The sequence below is a fragment of the Panthera onca genome, chromosome C1, assembly GCF_046562875.1.
Source record: "Panthera onca isolate mPanOnc1 chromosome C1, mPanOnc1 haplotype 2, whole genome shotgun sequence".
Classification (NCBI taxonomy): Eukaryota; Metazoa; Chordata; class Mammalia; order Carnivora; family Felidae; genus Panthera; species Panthera onca.
The window spans coordinates 197,563,366-197,583,474 of NC_138346.1; the positions used below are offsets into that span (position 1 = coordinate 197,563,366).

General features: G+C 60.0%; 1 protein-coding gene across 13 annotated transcripts in view; it reads left to right on the forward strand.

The window, feature by feature from the left end:
• ADGRB2 (adhesion G protein-coupled receptor B2) overlaps positions 1-20,109 on the forward strand; it is a 36,590-nt gene that overhangs the window by 10,565 nt on the left and 5,916 nt on the right. For 6 of the 13 annotated variants that reach the window (XM_060626266.3, XM_060626265.3, XM_060626261.3 and 3 more), the window contains 22 exons: positions 8,367-8,450; positions 8,703-8,867; positions 10,063-10,227; positions 10,856-11,020; positions 11,104-11,271; positions 11,349-11,450; positions 11,610-11,716; positions 12,503-12,697; positions 12,858-12,926; positions 13,004-13,112; positions 13,433-13,763; positions 14,092-14,197; positions 14,381-14,424; positions 14,689-14,815; positions 15,302-15,405; positions 15,507-15,609; positions 16,347-16,497; positions 16,684-16,753; positions 17,144-17,210; positions 17,351-17,436; positions 17,730-17,828; positions 19,879-20,050. In XM_060626266.3, coding sequence (XP_060482249.1) covers positions 8,367-8,450; positions 8,703-8,867; positions 10,063-10,227; positions 10,856-11,020; positions 11,104-11,271; positions 11,349-11,450; positions 11,610-11,716; positions 12,503-12,697; positions 12,858-12,926; positions 13,004-13,112; positions 13,433-13,763; positions 14,092-14,197; positions 14,381-14,424; positions 14,689-14,815; positions 15,302-15,405; positions 15,507-15,609; positions 16,347-16,497; positions 16,684-16,753; positions 17,144-17,210; positions 17,351-17,436; positions 17,730-17,828; positions 19,879-20,050 — 2,789 coding nt within the window. The remainder of the gene's footprint in view (positions 1-8,366; positions 8,451-8,702; positions 8,868-10,062; positions 10,228-10,855; positions 11,021-11,103; positions 11,272-11,348; positions 11,451-11,609; positions 11,717-12,502; positions 12,698-12,857; positions 12,927-13,003; positions 13,113-13,432; positions 13,764-14,091; positions 14,198-14,380; positions 14,425-14,688; positions 14,816-15,301; positions 15,406-15,506; positions 15,610-16,346; positions 16,498-16,683; positions 16,754-17,143; positions 17,211-17,350; positions 17,437-17,729; positions 17,829-19,878; positions 20,051-20,109) is intronic. The other 7 variants (XM_060626267.3, XM_078452129.2, XM_078452130.2 and 4 more) reach the window with 5 other exon arrangements.

Below are 20,109 nucleotides of genomic sequence, written 5' to 3' on the forward strand. Positions count from 1 at the left end.
TCTGCCAGGCCCTGTGGCAGGGGAGCTGTGTTTCCCTTCTCTGGGACACTCTGCATAGAATCAATCGAAGGCAAGGCCAGGTGGAGTGGGACTGGGTCCATGCTGGAAGAGTGGCACTGGGGGACAGTGCCTGGGTGGAGTGCCTGGGCCCGCCTCAGAGCCCAGTGCGTTTGACAAGAGGGTACAGGCGCCTGTTAATTTCACGCAAACTGCCTTTGATAGATCTCTTGTTATTTTTGGTGAGTTGAGCCATAAATTTGTGCCATCTTGCTGCCGCAATCTGTTAAGTGGGGAGAAAGGAAGAAAGGGAAGGCAGGCAGGAAGGAGCCCAGCGGATGCTGGCTGAGGCCGGGGTGGGGGGCAGGGAGCAGGAATCACGGTGAAGACGTGGTGCTGCCACCCTGCGTTTCCTGCCTGCTGACCCCTCCCCGGTCCTGACGAGACACTGGCCAGTGGGGATGGCTGTGCAGACTGACACCTGGGGAACCTCCTCTCTCCTCTCCCGCACTCCCTGCCTTCCTCAGAGGTGCTGTCCCATCCTTGGCTGGCTGGCTGCTGCTCACCCACCTCCCCATCACCCAGGCCCCATTCCGGAGGCCAGAGTTCAAATCCCCACTCTGCCACTGCTGCTGGGTGACTTGGACGATGGGCTGCCCCACGGGGGCCTCGGGGCCTCCAGTAATCTGTGCATCACTTCCCAGATCCAGCCCCCATACTCTCCATCGTGGCACAGACTCTTCAGCCTGGCATTCCAGCCCCACCCCAGACCCAGCTGCCACCTGCTATTCAGCCTTCCCTCTAGTTCTGTCCTACCTTTGACCAGGGCTTCTCACTGGCCCCTGAGCCCCTGCTTTCTGGACTCCCTGCTTTTGCTTGGGCCTTTCCCTCACCTGGAATGCCCTTTGGCCTTGGTTTTCCACAACTTCCCATTTTTCCCAGGGCTGCTCAACCCGTTTCCACTAGGAAGCTCCTTGTACCTGCCCAACCTAGTCCTAGATTGGTCTTTCTCCTCCCGGTGCTCAGGCCCTGCTGTCCTCTTTCGGCCAGCCTGGTCCGCTGGTGGGAAGTGCAGCCTTACCTGCCTGTTTGGTGCTCAGACACCGGGGAGGCCAGGCCTCTCTCATGGTGGGAGGAGGGGGCACCTCGCACATTCAGTACATTTCCTAGAAGGTCCTTCCAGCCGAGATCTGTGCTTCTGGAGCTCTGTGTGCTCCGTCACAGGATGGGGAGTGGGACCTAGTTTCCCCCAGATATCTCAGCAGGGACTGAGTCCCCACCCACCCATCACACACATCTCCGTGTCTTTATTGGAGCGGAGTTTGTGCCGGGCCTTGGGTTGGCTCTGGGTGAATGAGATCCCAGGTGCACCAGATGTACCTCCTGCCCTCTGATCGGGGAGAGCGACCACTAGGTATACAGTGGTGGTCAAAGCCACAGGCTGAAGTTTCCTGGCCCTGGATTCAATTCCCAGCCCCACCACTGACTAAGCTCTGCGACCGTGGGCAGGTTTCTTCACCTGCCATTTCATTACCTGTAAAGTCGGGATAGTTGGGCTGTTCACAGAGTGATGATAAAGATGAAAGAAGAGAATATAGGTCAGCGCTTAGTACAGTGCCTGGCACATGGTAAATCCCTAATAAATAGCTGCGTGTTGTCATAATTTAGTGCCATAGGTTTGATGTACCTGGGCCAGATGTCAAGGGAGGAGGAAGAGTGAGGGGTTCAACCACAGAGGGGTGGGAAGGCAGTCTAAAGAAGGTGATTCTGAGTTGGGTTTTGAGGAGTGAATAGGAATTCACTACCCATGGAATTTTTCTTTACATCGAATCACTTCTAAAATTTAATACATTAGGAAGAAATTTCACATCCTACCTGGAAAAAGAGTATCACTTATCTGAAGCAAAAGATAACAGAAGAAATAGCCCCAGTGAAAACAAAGCAATGTTAGCAAATTCTAGCTAGACGTTTGTCCTTCTTGTCCATTTGTTAGAAAGAGAAATGAGCACGTGCTGGCGGTGTGTGAAAGTCTCAGACTACACAGAGACTTTATCTTGCATGCATTTGCAAGGATTAAAAGTAAGGCAACCATATAATTTATCATCTAAACTGGGACATTTTTGAGGTTTTTAAAGCAGGGGAAGGGGTCCTATTAATTATGTCATGGCAGCAGGCACAAACCCGGTGACCCCAGGCATATTGGCAGGAAGTCACCCTAATTAAAAGAGACCTAGAGGGGTAACTGCCCCAGTCCATGATGCAGGGTTTTTTAAGGGCACATTGGTGAGCCACCCCAACTCATTTCCTGCCACACACTTTGGGAAACCTGGCAGGAGGAAGCAGCCCGTGCAAGGACATGGAAGTGTGAGCCCCCTTGGTGGCCCAAGGTTCTGACTGCCACCCCCAGACACTGGGACCCCCACCTCCATTGACCAAAGGCCTCAAGCCAGCAAGAAGTTGGGCATCGTGGGGGAGGTGGGATGAGTCAGTTGTGGTCCCCGCTCTCGAGGAGCTCCTGGCTGTGTGGGGGGAGGTGGCAGGGACCCAGCTAGCTCTGTCCAGAGGCTGGGCAGATAGGTCAGCAGCTCGGGGGAGGGAGTCATTGGGGGGGAACTGGCATTCTGGCTGAGTATCTGGTCTCACAGGGATACCCAGTTGCATTGGACTGCAGAGGTAGAGCTTGGAATTTTCAAAAGCCATCTCTCTCTCTGCCCCTGCCCTCCCTCTCCCCTCACCCCGGGTTTTGTTTTTTTTTTTTTTAAGGTACTGTAGGGTTCACGAAGCACTGCTGGGGGTGGGAAGCCATGGAGGGACATGACAGAACCATGTTTCAAGGGGATCTGTTGGTGCCTACTCAGGGCTCCAGGGCCAGCCTCAGGGAGGATGTAGAGAGCCCTGGGAGGGCTGGCTGCTTTGTAAATCCGCACTGCTCTCCCCGTGGAAGTGATGATTATCGTGGTTATTTTTAACATATTCATGACAAAGGAGGCTGAGGGGGCTGGACTGTGTGGAGTTTGGGGGGCAGGGTCTGCAGAGCATGGTGGAGCAGGTGCCTACCGTCCTGCTCAGATGGCAGAGAGCCCCTGTGCCCACCCAGCCTGCCGGTGCAAGGGGGGAACAAGAGTGGCCCCTGGGTGATTGGGGTGGAGGAACCCTCAGGGGTATCTGGCTCATGTCTGCTGAATGCCTGTCTTGTGTCTGGCTGCTCAGAGCTGGGCCCTCTGTGCAAGAGGAGTGAGGGAGATTGAGACCCTCCCTTAGTGCCCACAAGAGGGATGAGCCTAGGTTACTCTCAGCCGCAGTGGAAGACAATCTAGGGTCTCAGCCACAGGAGAAGGGGCCAGCATACCAAAACCCCTGTGTGGTCAGCCTGGGAAGGCTTCCTGGAGGAGGCAGTATTTGACATGGAGAAGATTTTGGCAGATGGAGGTAGAGGAGGGCATTCCAAGGGGGAGGGAACACCAATCTCAGGGAGGAAAGCAGGTGGATAACAAGAGAGGGGGGCAGTCCCTTTGCACAGAGAGCTTATTGTATTCCAGGCGGTCCATATCTCTTGTTTCATTTAATTCTGAACCTGTGGTAGGACGTGTCCTCTTTATTTTCAGTTGAAGATTTTTAAGCTCAGAGAGGTGAGGCGACTTGCCCAAGGGCACACAGCAAGACTGGCAGAATTGAGAATCAAATCTGCTTCTGTCTCTGGTTCTCTAATCCATGTCCTTCCCACTGGTCCACATGACCTTGCAGTGTGCTTGGCTGCCTGGTGGGGAGAGGAAAACAGGACTGGACATGGCATCAGAGGCCGGCACATGCCAGGCTCAGAGGCTTACACTGGTAGCAGTGGGAAGCCACTGAAGGTTCCTCAGCAGGGGAGTTCGTGCGCTTTGCGCTGGGCTCCCAGAGGATCACTTTGGAGGCTGCAGAAGAGAATCAGGCTCACCTGGGGCGGGGGGGCAGTGGGGGAGTGGATGTGCAAAGGAACAATAAGAAGGTGGTGTGAAAACAGGATAACAGTAGCAAGTGTGAGGGGCTTTGGCGGGACGAGGGAGTGACTCAGGGTCCTATGGGAATTAAGAAAGCCATCTCTCAGGAGGCTCCACCTGCATTTTGTTAGAGCCAGCGCAGCTCAGTAGAAAGAGCACGGGCTCCAGAGGAGTCAGGCAAGCCTGGCTTCGAATGCCACTCAGCCTGTCTCCAGCGTGCGACCCTGGAGCCTCCTTCCTCATCAGTAACATGGGAGAACCCATCCTCATTAGGATTAAACGAGGTGCACGGTGACTGGCAATAGGGGGTTGTGTAGTGAGTGTTACCTCATTCAAAACAAAACGGAACAGTGAGGAGGTCCTCAGGGGTAGAGCAGGGTAGCGTGTCCTGGGGAAGCGGGTCTGTCCACACCAGGGCGGGCTCGCAGGTGGGAAGGCAGATTGCAGAACTTGTGAGGATCCGGGTCCTACAAGCTGCCTTTTCCTGGACCCCTTCTTGTCCTGTTGGCTCAGCTGCCTCTTAGACTCCCCCAGCTGTGGGCCCAGAGCTGGCTGTGGCCTGCCTCATGGCATATGCTGAGCTGAAACATTGTTTGAGTGGGTGACCCCCCTGGTGTTCCTCCCTTTCGGGTAGAACTAGCTTTCACACGTGAGGGAAATAGACTGCTAGCCTCCCTTCTGAGGGAAGTGGGGTGGGGGTACAAGGGAGGGCAGTCAGTGCAGGCTCCTGCTGGGTAGCCTCGGGCTTGTTCCCTCCCCTCTCTGGCCCAGCCCAGGAGGCCGGGAGAGGGACTCAAGAGCTGGGCCTGGGACACGTTCTGATTTTCAAATAGGGTGGATCCTAGAAACCACCTCCATCACCTCTGGTTGTGTCGTGGGGGCTGGCCCGCAAAGCGCTGGTGCACGGTTTGTAGAGGATGTGGGGACCATGGGAAGCAGCGAGGGGGTCAGACTGCTGTCTCGCATGTCCGTGTTTCCTGACTTTACCGGACGCCAGGCTGGTGGATGCCACAGACACGATGATGGTCAAGACGCCAAAGCAGGAACCGGATGACGGGATCCTCAGCTGGATTTGTGATAGGTCGAACAGCATCTGCAGAATGTTTATTAAGAAATGGGTGTCAGGCCTGGGGCTGCTGTAGGTGGAGGGCTGCTGGGCAGAGCCGCTACTCAGGATGACAAGTGCTAATTCCCAGTGACCCCCGTGGGGTGGCAGGGAAAGCTAGGAGCAGTGTGTTCATTGCTGTTTGCTGGTGTTCCTCTGGGCCGGTGTTCACTGGGGTCGGGGAGATGGCGTGCACAGCCTGCCTTCAAAGGGCCAATGGGCGCGGGGAGGTTCAGATGGTCGGAAGATGGCATCCTCTGGGACGACGGGGCACACAGAGGAGGGGTCAGCCACTTCTGCCTGAGGAGTGGGGGATGAGGAAGACCCCACAAATGAGAAGCCATGTGAGGTGGATTTTGAAAATCAGGTAGGAGTTTCCCAGGTGAAGGAGGTGATGAACGAGCAGGTGGAGATTTGAGAAGAAGGGGTAATCTTGTCTTAGGCGTGCTGAATTTGAGGGCCCCTCGTCAGCAGACCTGTCCAGAAGGCAGGAGGCCACCCAGGAGTGAAGCCCCGAGTGGGGCGCTGGGGGTAATGACTCTGGAGCAGCCACAGAGGGGCTACTTGAACCTTGGGGAGGGGAGTGTGGAGCGAAGTGTGGAGGCCCGATAGGGGAAGGGGCAGGAAGACAGACCAGCCAAGGAGACTGGGACAGAGGAGCCAGACAGGTAGGAGGAAACCTGGAGAGCCAGGGAGGGGAGTGTTTCAAGGCAGGAACAGTCAGCAGGGCCCCGTGCTACCCAGGGGTCAAGTGGGACAAAGCTGCAGAGTGTCCGTAGGATTTAGTGATAAGGAGGGCGTTGATGACTTTGTCAAGAACGGTTTCAGCAGTAAGATGTGGTCAGAAGCCAGACTGCAGTGGATTACCAGGCGAGGTGACATTTGAGCCAGGATGTGAGTGGCAGGTGGGAAACTAGAGCGCCAGCTGTGGACCACTTAGTGCTGGGGAGGAGGAGGCTGAGGGCAGTGGCTGGAGGAGGAAGGAGGTTCAAAGAGGGGCTCCCCCCAGAATGGAGGTCCATTCTTGGGCTGCCGTGAAAAGACAGTGCCGACCAAATGCTGAGCCAGAGGGTTGACGGATGGCTCAAATGGAGCCCTCCTGGAAGTGGCAGGGGGCAGCGGGGAGTAGATGCAGGGCTGGGCCTGGGAGTAGATGCAGGGAATTTGGGAGTTGGAGGGGTGGGGCAAGAAGTGTGTGTCGGGGCGGGGAGGATCCCACGCTGCTTTCTTTATAGAGGAGCTCATTGCAGAGAGAGAGGGGGGCAGAGATGAGCTCAAGGAGAGAGGTCAAGGTCTGGCACAGCCAGCCAAGGTGGGGAGTGGGGGAGCCGGGGAGTGCTGCCGAGAAACCCCGGGCGCCCAGCGGATACGCAGCCCTGAGTCTGTAGTGGTGCCAGTTGGCACAGCTGTGGATTTCTTCAGCAGCCTGGGGGTGGGCGTGGAGAAGGCGGCTTGTCACAAGGCTCCGGGGCTGGGGACTGGCTGAGCGGGTGGGGTGGAGGGCTGGGTGAGGGGATTCAGGAGTCGGCAGGCACGGCACCAGCACCTTCTCTGTGGTCCCGATAGAGTCAGGGACCTGACAGAGGCAGATGCTATTTGAAGGGAGGCCCAGGGGCCTGAAGGGTGGCAGGGGAGGGTGCGGAAGAGGTGCAGGTTGTGAGGGGAGGGGGGATGGTAAAAGTAAACCCACAGTTCCTGCTTTCTGAGCACTCACCACATGCCAAGCAGGGTGCCAAGGGCTTCATGGCCTCCTGTCAGGGAGTCCAAGAGTCAGCCCTCAAGGTAGGGGGTGTTCGAGTCTTGTTCTACAGAGGCGAAAACAGGGGCAGAGAGGCAAAGACACTTGCCCAAGGTCACACAGCTGGTCAGTGGCCGTGTCCCAGTTGGGATCTAGGATTGTTGGACTCCAACGCTCTCCTGGGGATCCAGGTTTGCGAGACGGTGGAGAAGTTTTGGGGAGAACGTAGATTGAGCTCTGGGACCAGTGGCCACAGTGGAGGGAAGGGCCCCAGAGTTGATGAGACCATAAGCTAGGCTGAGTGGCACTTCAGGGCCCCCTGTCTGGCGGGTTTGCTCCAGGTGGCCGTCTTCATGCCTGGTCAGAAAGAGCTTTCTCTTGGACGGACGCAGAGACCGGACTGGGCAGCAGGGGGCAGGAAGAGCACAGTCCTCTCCGGTTCCTTCAAACCCAGAGTGCCTATTAGGTGCTGACCTGGCTTATCAGAAATAGGAGAGGGCCTGGGGTGGGGGGTGGGGGTGGGGGAGAGCAGTCCCTTCTAGTCCGGGGACAGCATGGGCTGAGCCGTGTCCCAGAGGCTATTCCCACCTGCCCAGCAGTCTCTCCACGGGCTGGGTCTTTCCCCTCACACTCGTGTCAGCCCCCATCTAGGCTACCCAGCCTGTGGGAGAGGGCCTGGCTGAGCTCATGTCTGAGCAGCTTTGGAGAATGGGCGTTCCCCACCCCTCCTCCAGCACGGGTGGTGCTTCCAAGGCCTAGACCAGACACATAAATCAGAGTGATGAGCCGAGAGCCCGGTGGGGCTGGGGCCGCAGCAGCAGCGGCCTCTGGGAGCATCAGCTGCTCTCCCAGCTGCAGGGGCAGCGGAGACGACGGTCTGCAGGTTGTAGGCACCCACCCTAGGCCCCTGGGTCTCAGAGGCACCTCATTCTGACCTCCAGGCCACAGTCTAGTGCTGCATGGGGAGCAGATTTCTGGACCTGAGACTCAGCCCCTGGCTTGGCATGAATCGTGTCCCAGAGGCAGGCCTGGGGGGTGGTCTGTTCATCAGCCTTAGGAGTCCGTCCTGTGAAGGCAAAGAGCCTGGGCTTCAGGCTCACCAAGCTGTGTGGCCTTGGACAAGTCACTTTTCCTCTCTGGTCCTCAGTGTCTTCATCTTTAAACAGAGACGTTGGTCCCTACCTCCCAGAGGAGGATTAAAGGAGATAGGTATGGAGAGCACGTGGGCACAGAAGCCTCCCGGAGCTCGTTGATGTGAGCGGCCACTCCTCTTCAGTCTCCCCCAGGCTGGCTGAGGCAAGAGGAGGAAAAGGAAAAGACGGTTGTGAGGCCGTGGGCAAGTCCTGTGTGGCCTCCTGAGCCTCCGTTTCCTTATCTGTGAAATGGTGGTGGTGGGGCAGAGGCAAGGACTTGAGCCTCACTCAGCATTGCCTGCAGTTGGTTCCAGGCCCTCAGGCTGAGGGCGAGCAAGGCTGCCCTCTCTGCGCCACTCTGGCAGGACAGAGCTGGCCTTGGCTGAGCCCCTGCCACCACCTCCGTGTTCCAGGTGAGGAGCCGGAAGAGGAACCGAAGGTGAAAACCCAGTGGCCAAGGTCTGCAGATGAGCCTGGGCTATACATGGCGCAGACAGGTAACCCGGGCCCGCCTCCCTTCCTCTGTGGCGGGGGCCCGACTGTGTGGCGTCTGGTGGCATGTGTGCTTGGCGTGTGCCCGTCTGTGTCTATGTCCTAGAGCTCAGTCACATCTCTGCCACGTGAGGCCTGTGGGCAGGGCTGGGTGGCCTCCTTAAGAGCCTGTCACTTGGGGTCAGGGTAGGAGGATCCCTATGAGGCTGAGTGCTTGGGAGGTGCCCCCTGCCGCCGACGCTGTCCCTCTCTCGTAGGCGACCCGGCGGCTGAGGAGTGGTCCCCGTGGAGCGTGTGTTCCCTGACGTGTGGGCAGGGTCTGCAGGTGCGGACCCGCTCCTGTGTGTCCTCCCCCTATGGGACCCTGTGCAGCGGGCCCCTGCGGGAGACCCGGCCCTGCAACAATTCGGCCACCTGCCCAGGTATGCCCACCCTCCCGCCTGGTCTGCCTGCAGGGTTAGGTCCTGCCTGGGACTCGGGCAGGTTCAGTTTCCAAAGATGGTTGGTTGCCTCCTTTTTTCATTCATCCAACTTGACTGTCCCCCACACTGTGCCTAGCCCCACACAGGGCACTGGGGACACAGATGAATCAGACCAGGGCCCACAGCAGCGGGCTCGGTTCTGGGCCCACCACTCCCCTGTTGCCTACGTCCTGGTAATCAAGGCTCATCTTTTTACCCTCAGCGCCCTCTGTATCCCTTTGCTCTGGCCATACCAGCGCCTCATGCACTTTCCCACCTCCCTGCATTTGCTTATTCTTATCCTGTCCACCCCCCACCCCTCCACCTTGGCTGTTACAATTCAGTCTGACCTTCAAGGTCTAAGACCAATGCCAATGCCACTTTTTTTTTTTTTTTTTTAAATGAAACCTTGCCTGACCGTTCCCTCCCTCCTCTGACTCCCCATCCCAGTCCCCAAAGAGCCTCCTCAGTCCAGCATGGAGTGTTGAGAATGTGCATGTGCCTGCCTGGGACAGGTGGTCCACCATGGTGGGGGGCCAGCTTCAGCCAGTCCTGCTCCTCGGGCCCTGAGAGAGTGAAGTGGTGCCTAGGCCATAACCAGCTCCTGGCTGTGGATTTAGAGCAAGGCTACGTGGGAAGGGGTCTTGGTACCTGGGGGTGTGGCAAGAGCTTGCACAGGGCTGGGGCAAAGCTGTGTTCCAGAGTGTGAGCTCTCTGTGTCAGTGTCCATGTAGAGGTTCGTGTCTCTTTGTGTGTCCATGCGCTTGGGGTGGGGAGGGGCGCTTCTCCTGCCCCAGGCCTGCCATGTTGGATTCTTGCTTCGGGTCTGGGGATGGGGAGGGCTGAAGGGAGGGGGGATGGGCTGGGGCAAATCTTGAGTCCTTTCCTGGGCTTTCCCTGTGCTCCCAGGAGAGGAGGAGCCCTGGCTCCCCTCCCGGGTGGGTCCTAGTCTCCCTATCCTGGTGGCCACAGGAGGCATCCTGTGCGAAGTTGGGACTAGACTCCTGTGTCTTCCCCCAAGGGGTGGAGTCCTGGGGCCCAGTGCAGAGCCAATGAGGAGCGGTAGCAGAGCTGCCGGAGCTCCTGATTGGTGGGCGGATGGGCAGTGGGCGGGGCCAGGGTGCCGCCCTGCCACCGGCCACGTGCTTCCTTGCAGTGCACGGCGTGTGGGAGGAGTGGGGGTCCTGGAGCCTGTGCTCCCGCAGCTGCGGGCGGGGGTCCCGGAGCCGGATGCGGACCTGCGTGCCCCCCCAGCACGGCGGCAAAGCCTGCGAGGGTCCCGAGCTGCAGACTAAGCTCTGCAGTATGGCGGCCTGCCCGGGTCAGTAGCGCCCGTGGGCTTCCAGGCGGGCGCTGCCCAGCCGGGTGGGGGTTGGGAGACCCAGGGGAGGTAGTCAGGTCCAGTGCCCTGACCCTGGGGGCCCACGAACTTTAACCAAGCGTGGGGGGTGGGGGGGACTGGCGAAGTGTACCTGCCGGCGTGGGAGGTGATGTGGCCCCGCCCAGACTTGGAGTTGGCACACTGCAGGTCCATCAAAAGAAGACTGCCCCTTCCCCTAAGCCCTGGAATACCCTTGCTGTCCGTTGCCCTTGGGTGCTCATGGCCAGCTGGGCTGTGAGGGGACATAGATCTGGGCTTAAGCGTGGGCAAAAATCCAAAGGTGCCCCTGGGGCCCATTTCCCTAACCAAAAGAGAGCATGTGCCACCTCGGGGCTGAGTGTGGAGAGGTATCCTGTGTTCCTGGAGCTGGTGGCAGGCAGGCAGGCCCAGGCCCAGGCACCACCTGCTCGCTACAGCCCCCCCCCCTTCATCCACCCCTCTCCAGTGGGTCTGGCCTGGCTCAAGTCTGAATGCCTGGCAGGCTCTGCCATCTCCCTGCGGTGCTCTGCCCCCACGAGACCTCACACCTCTTGCTCAATGGCCACCCCTGCTTGTGTCTCCCATGCAGTGGAAGGCCAGTGGCTAGAATGGGGTCCCTGGGGCCCATGCTCCACATCCTGTGCCAACGGGACCCAGCAGCGCAGCCGGAAGTGCAGTGTGGCGGGGCCGGCCTGGGCCACGTGCACAGGTGCCCTCACGGACACCCGCGAGTGCAGCAACCTTGAGTGCCCGGGTGAGTGCTCGGCACACGGGTGGCAGGTGGCAGCCCTGGCCCTGGGGGCACTCGGGGCCACTCATGCCCCGCTTCTCCTGCAGCCACAGATGGCAAGTGGGGGCCGTGGAACGCGTGGAGCCTGTGCTCCAAGACGTGTGACACGGGCTGGCAGCGCCGCTTCCGCATGTGCCAGGCCACGGGTGCGCAGGGCTACCCCTGCGAGGGCACTGGAGAGGAGGTGAAGCCTTGCAGCGAGAAGAGGTGTCCAGGTATCGGCGGCAGGACCCTGGGGGTTGAGGGACACGCCTGTGGGGACTGGCTGAGCCCCTCCACTGTCCCCCTGCAGCCTTCCATGAGATGTGCAGGGACGAGTACGTGATGCTGATGACGTGGAAGAAGGCGGCTGCTGGCGAGATCATCTACAACAAGTGCCCCCCCAACGCCTCAGGTGAGGGGGGGAGGTGGCTCTCCCCTCGGGCCCCACCCCTGCCATTCTTGCCGTCTCCGCTCCGGGCCCCCAGCCTGTTGGAGCCTCCAGCCTGAGGCGCGGAGTGAAGTGGATGAGAGCCGGGCCCCACACCCAGCCCTGTGTCCTGTCTGCCTGCAGGGTCTGCCAGCCGCCGCTGTCTCCTCAGTGCCCAGGGCGTGGCATACTGGGGTCTGCCCAGCTTCGCCCGCTGCATCTCCCACGAGTACCGCTACCTGTACCTGTCAGTGAGTGTGCCCTGCCGGGCTGGGGCGACCCAGGATCTGTCCCAGACTCTGGGAGGGGGTGGGGGAGCTCGTTTCTTGCTCTTGCCCATGTGCCTTGGCATACGTCTGCTGTGCCCACTTCTGCCTGGCTGCGCCTCTCTGTGTCTGGCAGGCTCCTATTCATACCTCAAGACCTGACTCTCAAGTCTCTCCTTATTCCTGGTGCCTATTTCTGTGCTCCTGTTGTCCCCTGAGCTTCCCAAAGTCATTAGGTGTTGTGGATGCTCATCGAGATGTCTGTGTCCTGTTAAGACTATGCGCTCCTTAAAGGCAGGGACAAAGTCGAATTGATTTCTGTGACCCCAGTGCCCCACCCAGGGCCTGTCATGGGGTAAGAATGTTGGCAGTGAACGTGGCCTGTGTTCGTCTGGCTGTAATTGGTACTTGCGTGTGTGCACTTGGAGCTTGTATTTGGAAGGGAGAGTGAGAGAGTGCATTACGCTCCAGAGTGGGCATGACCCCTCTGGGATGGGGAGGTGCCTTGTCCCTGTGCCGTGCTTGTCATCTTTTATATGTACATCTGAGCACCTTCCTCCTCTAGCTGTTTCTATTTCAGTCTTTTTAAAGTATCTTTAGGTCTTTTTCTTGGACTCTGTCTCCTATGAGCCCCTTTGAGCATCTCTCTCTGACCTTTTCAGCCTCCCCCTCCCTCTGGATGCAAGCAGAGGGTGGACTGGAGTGGGATGGGCCAGCGGCCGGTCCCAGCTCCTGACACTCTGGTGACAGCAGCCTGCCTGTCCCCTGCAGCTTCGGGAGCACCTGGCCAAGGGGCAGCGCATGCTGGCGGGCGAGGGCATGTCACAGGTCGTGCGCAGCCTGCAGGAGCTGCTGGCCCGGCGCACTTACTACAGTGGGGACCTGCTCTTCTCCGTGGACATTCTAAGGAATGTCACTGACACCTTCAAGAGGGCCACCTACGTGCCCTCAGCTGATGATGTGCAGGTACTGCCCTGCCCCGCCAGAAGGAAGGAGGGCACCCTAGACTGAAGCAGGAGGTTGGGCCCCTGTGGCAGAGTCTGCTGGGGGTAGCACCTGTGGCTCTGATGGGGAAGCTTCCGTCCCTGGGGCTGGGACCTCCTGACACCCACTGCTCTTGCCCCAGCGCTTCTTCCAGGTGGTGAGCTTCATGGTGGATGCGGAGAACAAGGACAAGTGGGATGATGCTCAGCAGGTGAGGGGCTGGGCTTCCAGGCTTTGCCCCCCATGACCCACCCCTGCCTCGGACCCTTATACACTCTCTGTCTCCAGGTGTCCCCTGGCTCTGTGCACCTGCTTCGTGTCGTGGAGGACTTCATTCACCTGGTGGGCGATGCCCTCAAGGCCTTCCAGAGCTCTCTGATTGTCACAGACAACTTGGGTACAGGAGGCAGGCTAGGGAGGCGGGGCTGGACATGGCAGAACCCAGGCTGCTGTGGGAGTGGGGTGGTTTCTGAGGGCTCCTCCTATTTTTCTCTCTCTCTGGGGCCTGTAGTTCCCTCGTTTAACCCCTTCTTTGTATCTCTCTCCGTGTCTTCTCCTCCTCCACCTCTGTGTTGTTTCTGTGTGTATGTGTGCCCCACCTGTGTGTTTGTACCAACCTCGATATCTGCGTCCTGGTGTCTGTCTCTTCTGTATCGGCTTCTTCCCCTGTGACTCTCCCCTCTGCCTCTGTCCCTCTGTCTCGGGCACGGGTTGCAGTGATCAGCATTCAGCGGGAACCAGTCTCCGCCGTGTCCAGTGACATCACATTCCCCATGCGCGGCCGCAGGGGCATGAAGGACTGGGTGCGACATTCAGAGGACCGCCTCTTCCTACCCAAGGAGGTGCTCAGCCTCTCCTCCCCGGGGAAGCCAGGGGCATCTGGCACCTCGGGCAACCCTGGCAAGGGGAGGGGCCCGGGAACCGTGCCCCCTGGCCCAGGCCACTCCCACCAGCGCCTCCTGCCGGCAGACCCTGAGGAGTCCTCCTCCTACTTTGTGATCGGTGCTGTGCTCTACCGCACGCTCGGCCTCATCCTGCCACCTCCCAGGTGAGTCCCCAGGAGGGGTGCGTGGGGCCGCCCAGGTGAGACCAAGAGGACTGAGGCTGTGCTGGTCACAGGGAGCTCCTTCTGCAGCCTCCTGCGGCCTTGGGCACCCTTGTCTGACTCTGGACATAGGTGCCTCTCAAAGATGTCTGTGCGGCTCCCAGAGGCTAAGCTGCGGACCTCACCTGAAGTCCTGGGCCCCATGGGACTCTTGGCCTTTAATTGGTCTTGGCTCCCTGATAGCCCCCTACCACTGATCCAGAGCACCTTTGAGGTCCCAGACTGGGTCTGGGCAGCGGTGGTAGGAGCTGACCTCAGTACCCGTCCCCAGGCCCCCGCTGGCCGTCACATCCAGGGTGATGACAGTGACTGTGCGGCCCCCCACCCAGCCACCAGCTGAGCCCCTTATCACAGTGGAGCTCTCCTACATCATCAACGTGAGTTGGGGCCCAGACAGGAACCCTGGGGATACCCCAACGTGAGCAACCAAAGGCTTGTCTGATGGGGAGGCGGTCTGCCCCGATAGTGGGTCCCGTGTGGGGCCTGCCACGGCAGGATGGGTAGCTGTCCTGGTGGTGAGCTCCCCACCCCACACCACACTCGTGACTTCTGTTCCCCAGGGCACCACGGACCCCCACTGCGCCAGTTGGGACTACTCCAGAGCGTGAGTGGGGCGGGGGCGCAGTGTGGTGGGGGTACAGCCCTAGCACTTCTCTGTCAGGAGGGCTGTCTTAACCTGGAAGGACAAAACGTTCCTCAGGGCCATCCTCGGGCTCGAGGCGTCAAGGGCACATCCCGGGGCGCCCCAGCCACTTGCCTCTCGGGTGTGGTCTTGCTCTGATTTCACTCGTCCTGGGGCAGTGGCCAGCGCTGGGAGTGGGGCCACGGAGTTGGGCTGGGTATCACTCCACCTCTTCCCTCACCCAAGAGATGCCAGCTCAGGGGACTGGGACACTGAGAGCTGCCAGACCCTGGAGACCCAGGCAGCCCACACCCGCTGCCAGTGCCAGCATCTGTCCACGTTTGCTGTGCTGGCCCAGCCGCCCAAGGACCTGGTGAGCGGGAGGGAAGCGCCTGGGCCTGGGGAGGGAGGGCTGCTCCCGGGTTGCCAGTGGCCATCTGTGACGGTGTTGGCAGAGACCTGGGTGATCCCGTACGTGCATCTGAGCAGGTGCACTTGTGGGATCGCGCCATGGAAGTCTGTGCCGCTGGGATGGTGCTCGCGGGGATGACGTACCTGGGGATGTGTGGCGGTGGCAGTCGTGTGCGTGTACACGTGCGTGTGTGGTTGTGTGTAGAGAAGCATGGGTGACTGAGCATAAATACACACCCATGTGTGTGACTGGGTCTGCCCTGTGCACACGTGGATACAGCAGCGAGTTCCTTCCCTGTGAGTGTGAGGAAGGTGCAGGTGCCAGTCTGGGCTAGACAGGGAGTGGGGAGGAGGAGGGGAGGGGAGGGAGGGGAGGGGGGAGAGGGGAGGGCGCCCCCACAGCTGCCTCTCCTGGTGACCCGGTACACCACCGGCTCATCTTCCCTAGACCCTGGAGCTGGCAGGCTCCCCCTCGGTCCCCCTCGTGATCGGCTGTGCTGTGTCCTGCATGGCGCTGCTCACCCTTCTTGCTATCTACGCGGCCTTCTGGAGGTAGGTGGGATGCCGGGCAGGCTGGGGCAGGAGGTGGCCGGCCACCCCGGGTTGAGTGGGGCCAGCTAGCGCCTCTGTTCCTGCCCGCCGTGCCCTCTCAGGTTCATAAAATCCGAGCGCTCCATCATCTTGTTGAACTTCTGCCTGTCCATCCTGGCGTCCAATGTCCTGATCCTCGTGGGCCAGTCACGGGTGCTGAGCAAGGCAGGTGCAGGTGGCGGGCGCCAGGGTGAGAGTGGAGTGAGCGAGCGTTTGCAGGTGCCAGCGCGCGTGTTTGCACATACCTGCCCAAGTGACGGGTGTTCGTATCCCTCAGAGCCGTGCGTTGGGCCGTGCGTTGGGGGTGTGTATGTGTGTGTGTGGGGGGGGGAAGTAGCGTGTGTGAGTGGAGTGGACGTGATGGCGTTGGAGAGGGGTGTGTGTGCACTCGAGTGGTGAACATGTGCATCTGTGAACACGTACGTGAGCTGGGCACATGTGTCAGGCAGGTGGCATCTGTGGAGCCTGGGCCTCCCCGTGTCTGTGAGAGCCCAAGTGAGGCCTCTTGTGCCACCTGCCTACGGATGACCCGTGCCGGCTGTCCTTTAGGCCCCCTTGGCTTTCTCTGTGGTGCCAGCACCGCGAGTGCCAGGCGTAGGGCCCGCCGGACCATGATGTGGCAGGTGCTCCTGTCTTTTCCCCAGCCCCCACCCCCGCCAGCCCCGTCTGCACGTGGGTGGCCTGCCTGCCCGCCTCCCGGATGTCGAGTTCTGCCTGCGTGTCACTGGGCCTGTGTCGTGCCGTGTGTGGGTGCATAAAGGCGGGGGTGCCTGACAGGGCTCTGTGGGGGGCCGAGCTCAGGTGGGCGGCCATGGCCGCGCCCAGCAGCGGGTGTGGGAAGCCTGGCCCCACCCACCCCGGTGCCTGCTCAGGGCCACTCCCTCCCATCCCTCTCTCTGCAGGGTGTATGCACCATGACTGCCGCCTTCTTGCACTTTTTCTTCCTCTCTTCCTTTTGCTGGGTGCTCACTGAGGCCTGGCAGTCCTACCTGGCTGTCATCGGACGGATGCGTACCCGCCTCGTTCGCAAACGCTTCCTCTGCCTGGGCTGGGGTGAGCAGGGCCCGTGCCGGACTCTGTCACTGGGCCTTGGGGGCAGGGGAAGGAGGATAGGGTCAGCTTTGGCCCTGGCCCCACTGTCTGGGTCAGGGGCCAGCCGCGCTGGGTCTGGGAGGAGAGGGGACATTGAGGACTGACAGCCGTCTCACTGTGGCCACCCCCCCCCCCAACCTCCTCCAGGTCTGCCAGCCCTGGTGGTGGCTGTGTCTGTCGGCTTTACTCGCACCAAAGGATACGGTACATCCAGCTAGTACGTTGGCCTCCCTTGGTGGGCAGCGGGGGTTACTGGACCTGTTAGGGCATCAGACTGGCCATTGGGCCTTCTCAGGCCCATGCCTGTAGTGCTTTGGGCAAATTCTTCCCTGTCTCCAAGCCTCTGTTTCCCTGACTGTAAAAGCACGTGCTGGGATTGGAGGTAATCTCTAAAAACTATTTAGCTCACGGATCAGCCTTTGATCCCCACGGTGGGCTGGGGCTGGGTCTTTGTTAGAGGGGAAACTGAAGCTGAGCAGGAGCCCAGGGCTCACTGTAACCCAGCTGGAGGCCCTGCCCCATCGGCAGTCCAGGGGACACCGAGCGGTGGTGTTCAAGGGGCAGGCCTCCCAGGTGTCTGATGCCCCCTCTTTTCCCTCCACCCCAGCTGCTGGCTCTCCCTGGAGGGCGGCCTGCTCTATGCCTTTGTGGGCCCCGCAGCCGTCATTGTCCTGGTATGTGCCCCTTTAGCATCCTGGGAGGGATGTGGCCACAGGGGCTCTACCATCTCCCTGTACCCTAGCTCCCAGTTGGGGGTTTCCCTGCCAGGCGGGCGCCTGTTGATCCTGTGTCCCCCTGCCCGCTGGGCCCCCAGGTGAATATGCTCATTGGGATCATCGTCTTCAACAAACTCATGGCACGTGATGGCATCTCGGACAAGTCCAAGAAGCAGAGGGCCGGGTAAGCGGGCTGTGACTTGGCCTTGTAGGAAAAGGTCCAGGGAGGGAGGGCCGGGCCTCTTGGAGACTCAGGGCTTGACGATGCCAACCGGGGCTCCCTGACCTTGGTGCATCAAGGGTGCAGGCAAGGTGGGCACCCGGAGTGCTCTGCTGCAGCCCCTCGCCCACCCTAACCCACCTCTTTCTCTCTCGTCTGCCCTCCCCCTCCCCCCCCCACTTGGGGCTCATGCTGCCCCATCTCCTCCCGCTTCCCATGTGTCTCCCCCCCTCTCCCGTGTCTGTGCCGCCCCCGAGGTCGGAGCGGTGCCCCTGGGCCAGCCTGCTCCTCCCCTGCTCAGCGTGCGGAGCGGTCCCCAGCCCCCTGCTCAGCTCAGCCTCGGCCAGGAACGCCATGTTAGTTGTGCCCCCCGGGGGGCGGGGTGGGGGCGGGCGGGGGCAAAAGAATGGGGGGCAGTGCCCATGGTTGGGGGGAGGAGGGAATCAGCCCAGCGCCCCGGAAAGCTTGCCCTGCCCTGCCGACTTCCACACACTCTCAAGGGCTTGGCATCGACGTTGGCAAAGGGCAACGGGGAGTGAATGTCTGTGCCTCTGGGAAAATGCTGGGTTCCTGTGCCCACCCCTTGCTCCCACCCCTGCCCCCACTCCCAGCTTATGTTTTATCCAGGCACAGCTGCGGAGCCCTCCTTACACTCCCAACCTACAGAGGCTCTTAGAATGTGAGGCCCTTAGAATTTGTGAGCCCATAGAACCTTAGAGCGATAGAATCTTAGAATAAGACAATCACAAGCTAAGAATGTTAGAATGAGTGAATCATAGTCTTATCATTTGTCATAGAATCTGAGATTTAGAATTTCAGAGGCATTGAATCTCACAATCAATTGGGGGGCAGAGAATCTTAGAGAATTATTTCGAGGAGATACCTCTGGAAGGTGACAATCTTAAAATCGCAGCCATGCGCGAGTAGGATGAATGAATGAATCTATAGGAGCCTGGGGCCCAGCCTCCCACCCAGGGCCAGAAATCCATCTGAGCCTCCCTGACCAGTGGGGGTCCAGCTTTATCTTACACACCTCTAGGGTCAGGAGGCTCACCGCCTCTGGAGGCGGCTGGCACCATCTCTGGGAAGCTGTGCATCGTAGAAAGCTCCCTCTCGCTCAGGCTGCCATCTGCCTCTCTGACCCAGTCTCTCAGAACTAGCGGTTAAAGGCTGGGGCTCTAGAGGCAGCCAAGCTGGGTTTGCATCCCAGCTCTGTCTCTCTCTCCTAGTTGGGCACACTCCAGTTTCCTCATCTGTAAATTGGGATAATAATCCCCATGCCTGTTTATTGGAGTTGTTTTGATCACAGTGCGAACTAATGTATGTAAATTGTTCAGTGTAGGGCCTGGCAGAGGATTGGTGGCTAATCAATGGTAGCTCTTATGACTGTGATTAGGCCCTTTCGGAGTCTTGGCTCTGCCTCCGGGGGCTGTGGAGACCACTGGGCCCGCCCCCTGCCAGGCTGAATAGCCCTGAACTTCTCTTCCTAGGACAGGTCTTGGCCCCCTGCCCATCTTTCTGCCTGGTGCAGAGCTGTTCCCACCGCTGCCTGACTCTCCAACCCAGGTGTTCACGAGGCAGAGTAGGCTGGGCGTGGCAAGCCTGCCCCACTGTGCCCATGTGGGCAGTAGCCAGGGAGGGCGGGCTGGCTCCTGTGCCTGGATGCCAGGACCCCATCTGCCTTTTCCCACCCTGGACAAGGAGGTGGCGGATGTGTGGGTTTGGTCATGACCCCAGCTTGTACGGCCAGCCCCAGCTGTAATCTTTCTGCCCAGGGCTCTGAGAAGCCTCTGGGAGCCTGGCACCGCCTCCTTGGGGACCTGAGAGGGAAGAGCCTGTGCTTCACTGGGCCGGACCCCATCCCCAAAGATCTGCGCTCTGACGTCCTCCATGCGCTCGCGCTGTTGAATCTTTCTGTGTGTCTGCTTATTCCACGCTCTCTCTCCCTGGCCGCTGTCTCTCCTCGTCTAGCCTCCTGCCTCCTCTCCTGGAATCTCGGGGGGGTGCAGCCCAGGCCCGTGATTCCGTGCAGACTGGGGCTGAAACTCACAGCATCTGCGTCTGCCTCCCTCTTCCTTTTCTCTCCCACCGGCTCTTTCCACCTTCCCCGTCTCTGTCCCCTGATGCTGCCTCTGACTGTGGCTCAGGTCCACTGTGTCAGCCCCTTCCACCTCTCCTGGTCCCTGCTCTGGCCCCCACCGTTCTCTGCCTCTGTCTCTGTTCTCTGTTTCTCTGCCTCGGGCTCCTCAGCCTCTGTCTGCTTGGGGACATCGCTGAGGTCTTAGAGTTTGGGGCCCTGCCAGTCTTGGGCAGCTTAAGGACCCCAGGCCGAGTGGAGGCCTGGACTCAGCCCCCTACACCGTCCCTGGAGCGTCACCCTGATGGACCCTCTGCTGCTGTCCTCAGGGCCTCGCTCTGGAGCTCCTGCGTGGTGCTGCCCCTGCTGGCGCTCACCTGGATGTCAGCCGTCCTGGCCATGACAGACCGCCGCTCAGTCCTCTTCCAGGCTCTCTTCGCTGTCTTCAACTCGGCGCAGGGCTTTGTCATCACTGCTGTGCACTGCTTCCTGCGCCGAGAGGTGGGGCTGGGCGTCTCCTGCCCCCTCCCATCCACCTCACCTGTGCAGACTGGGAGGAT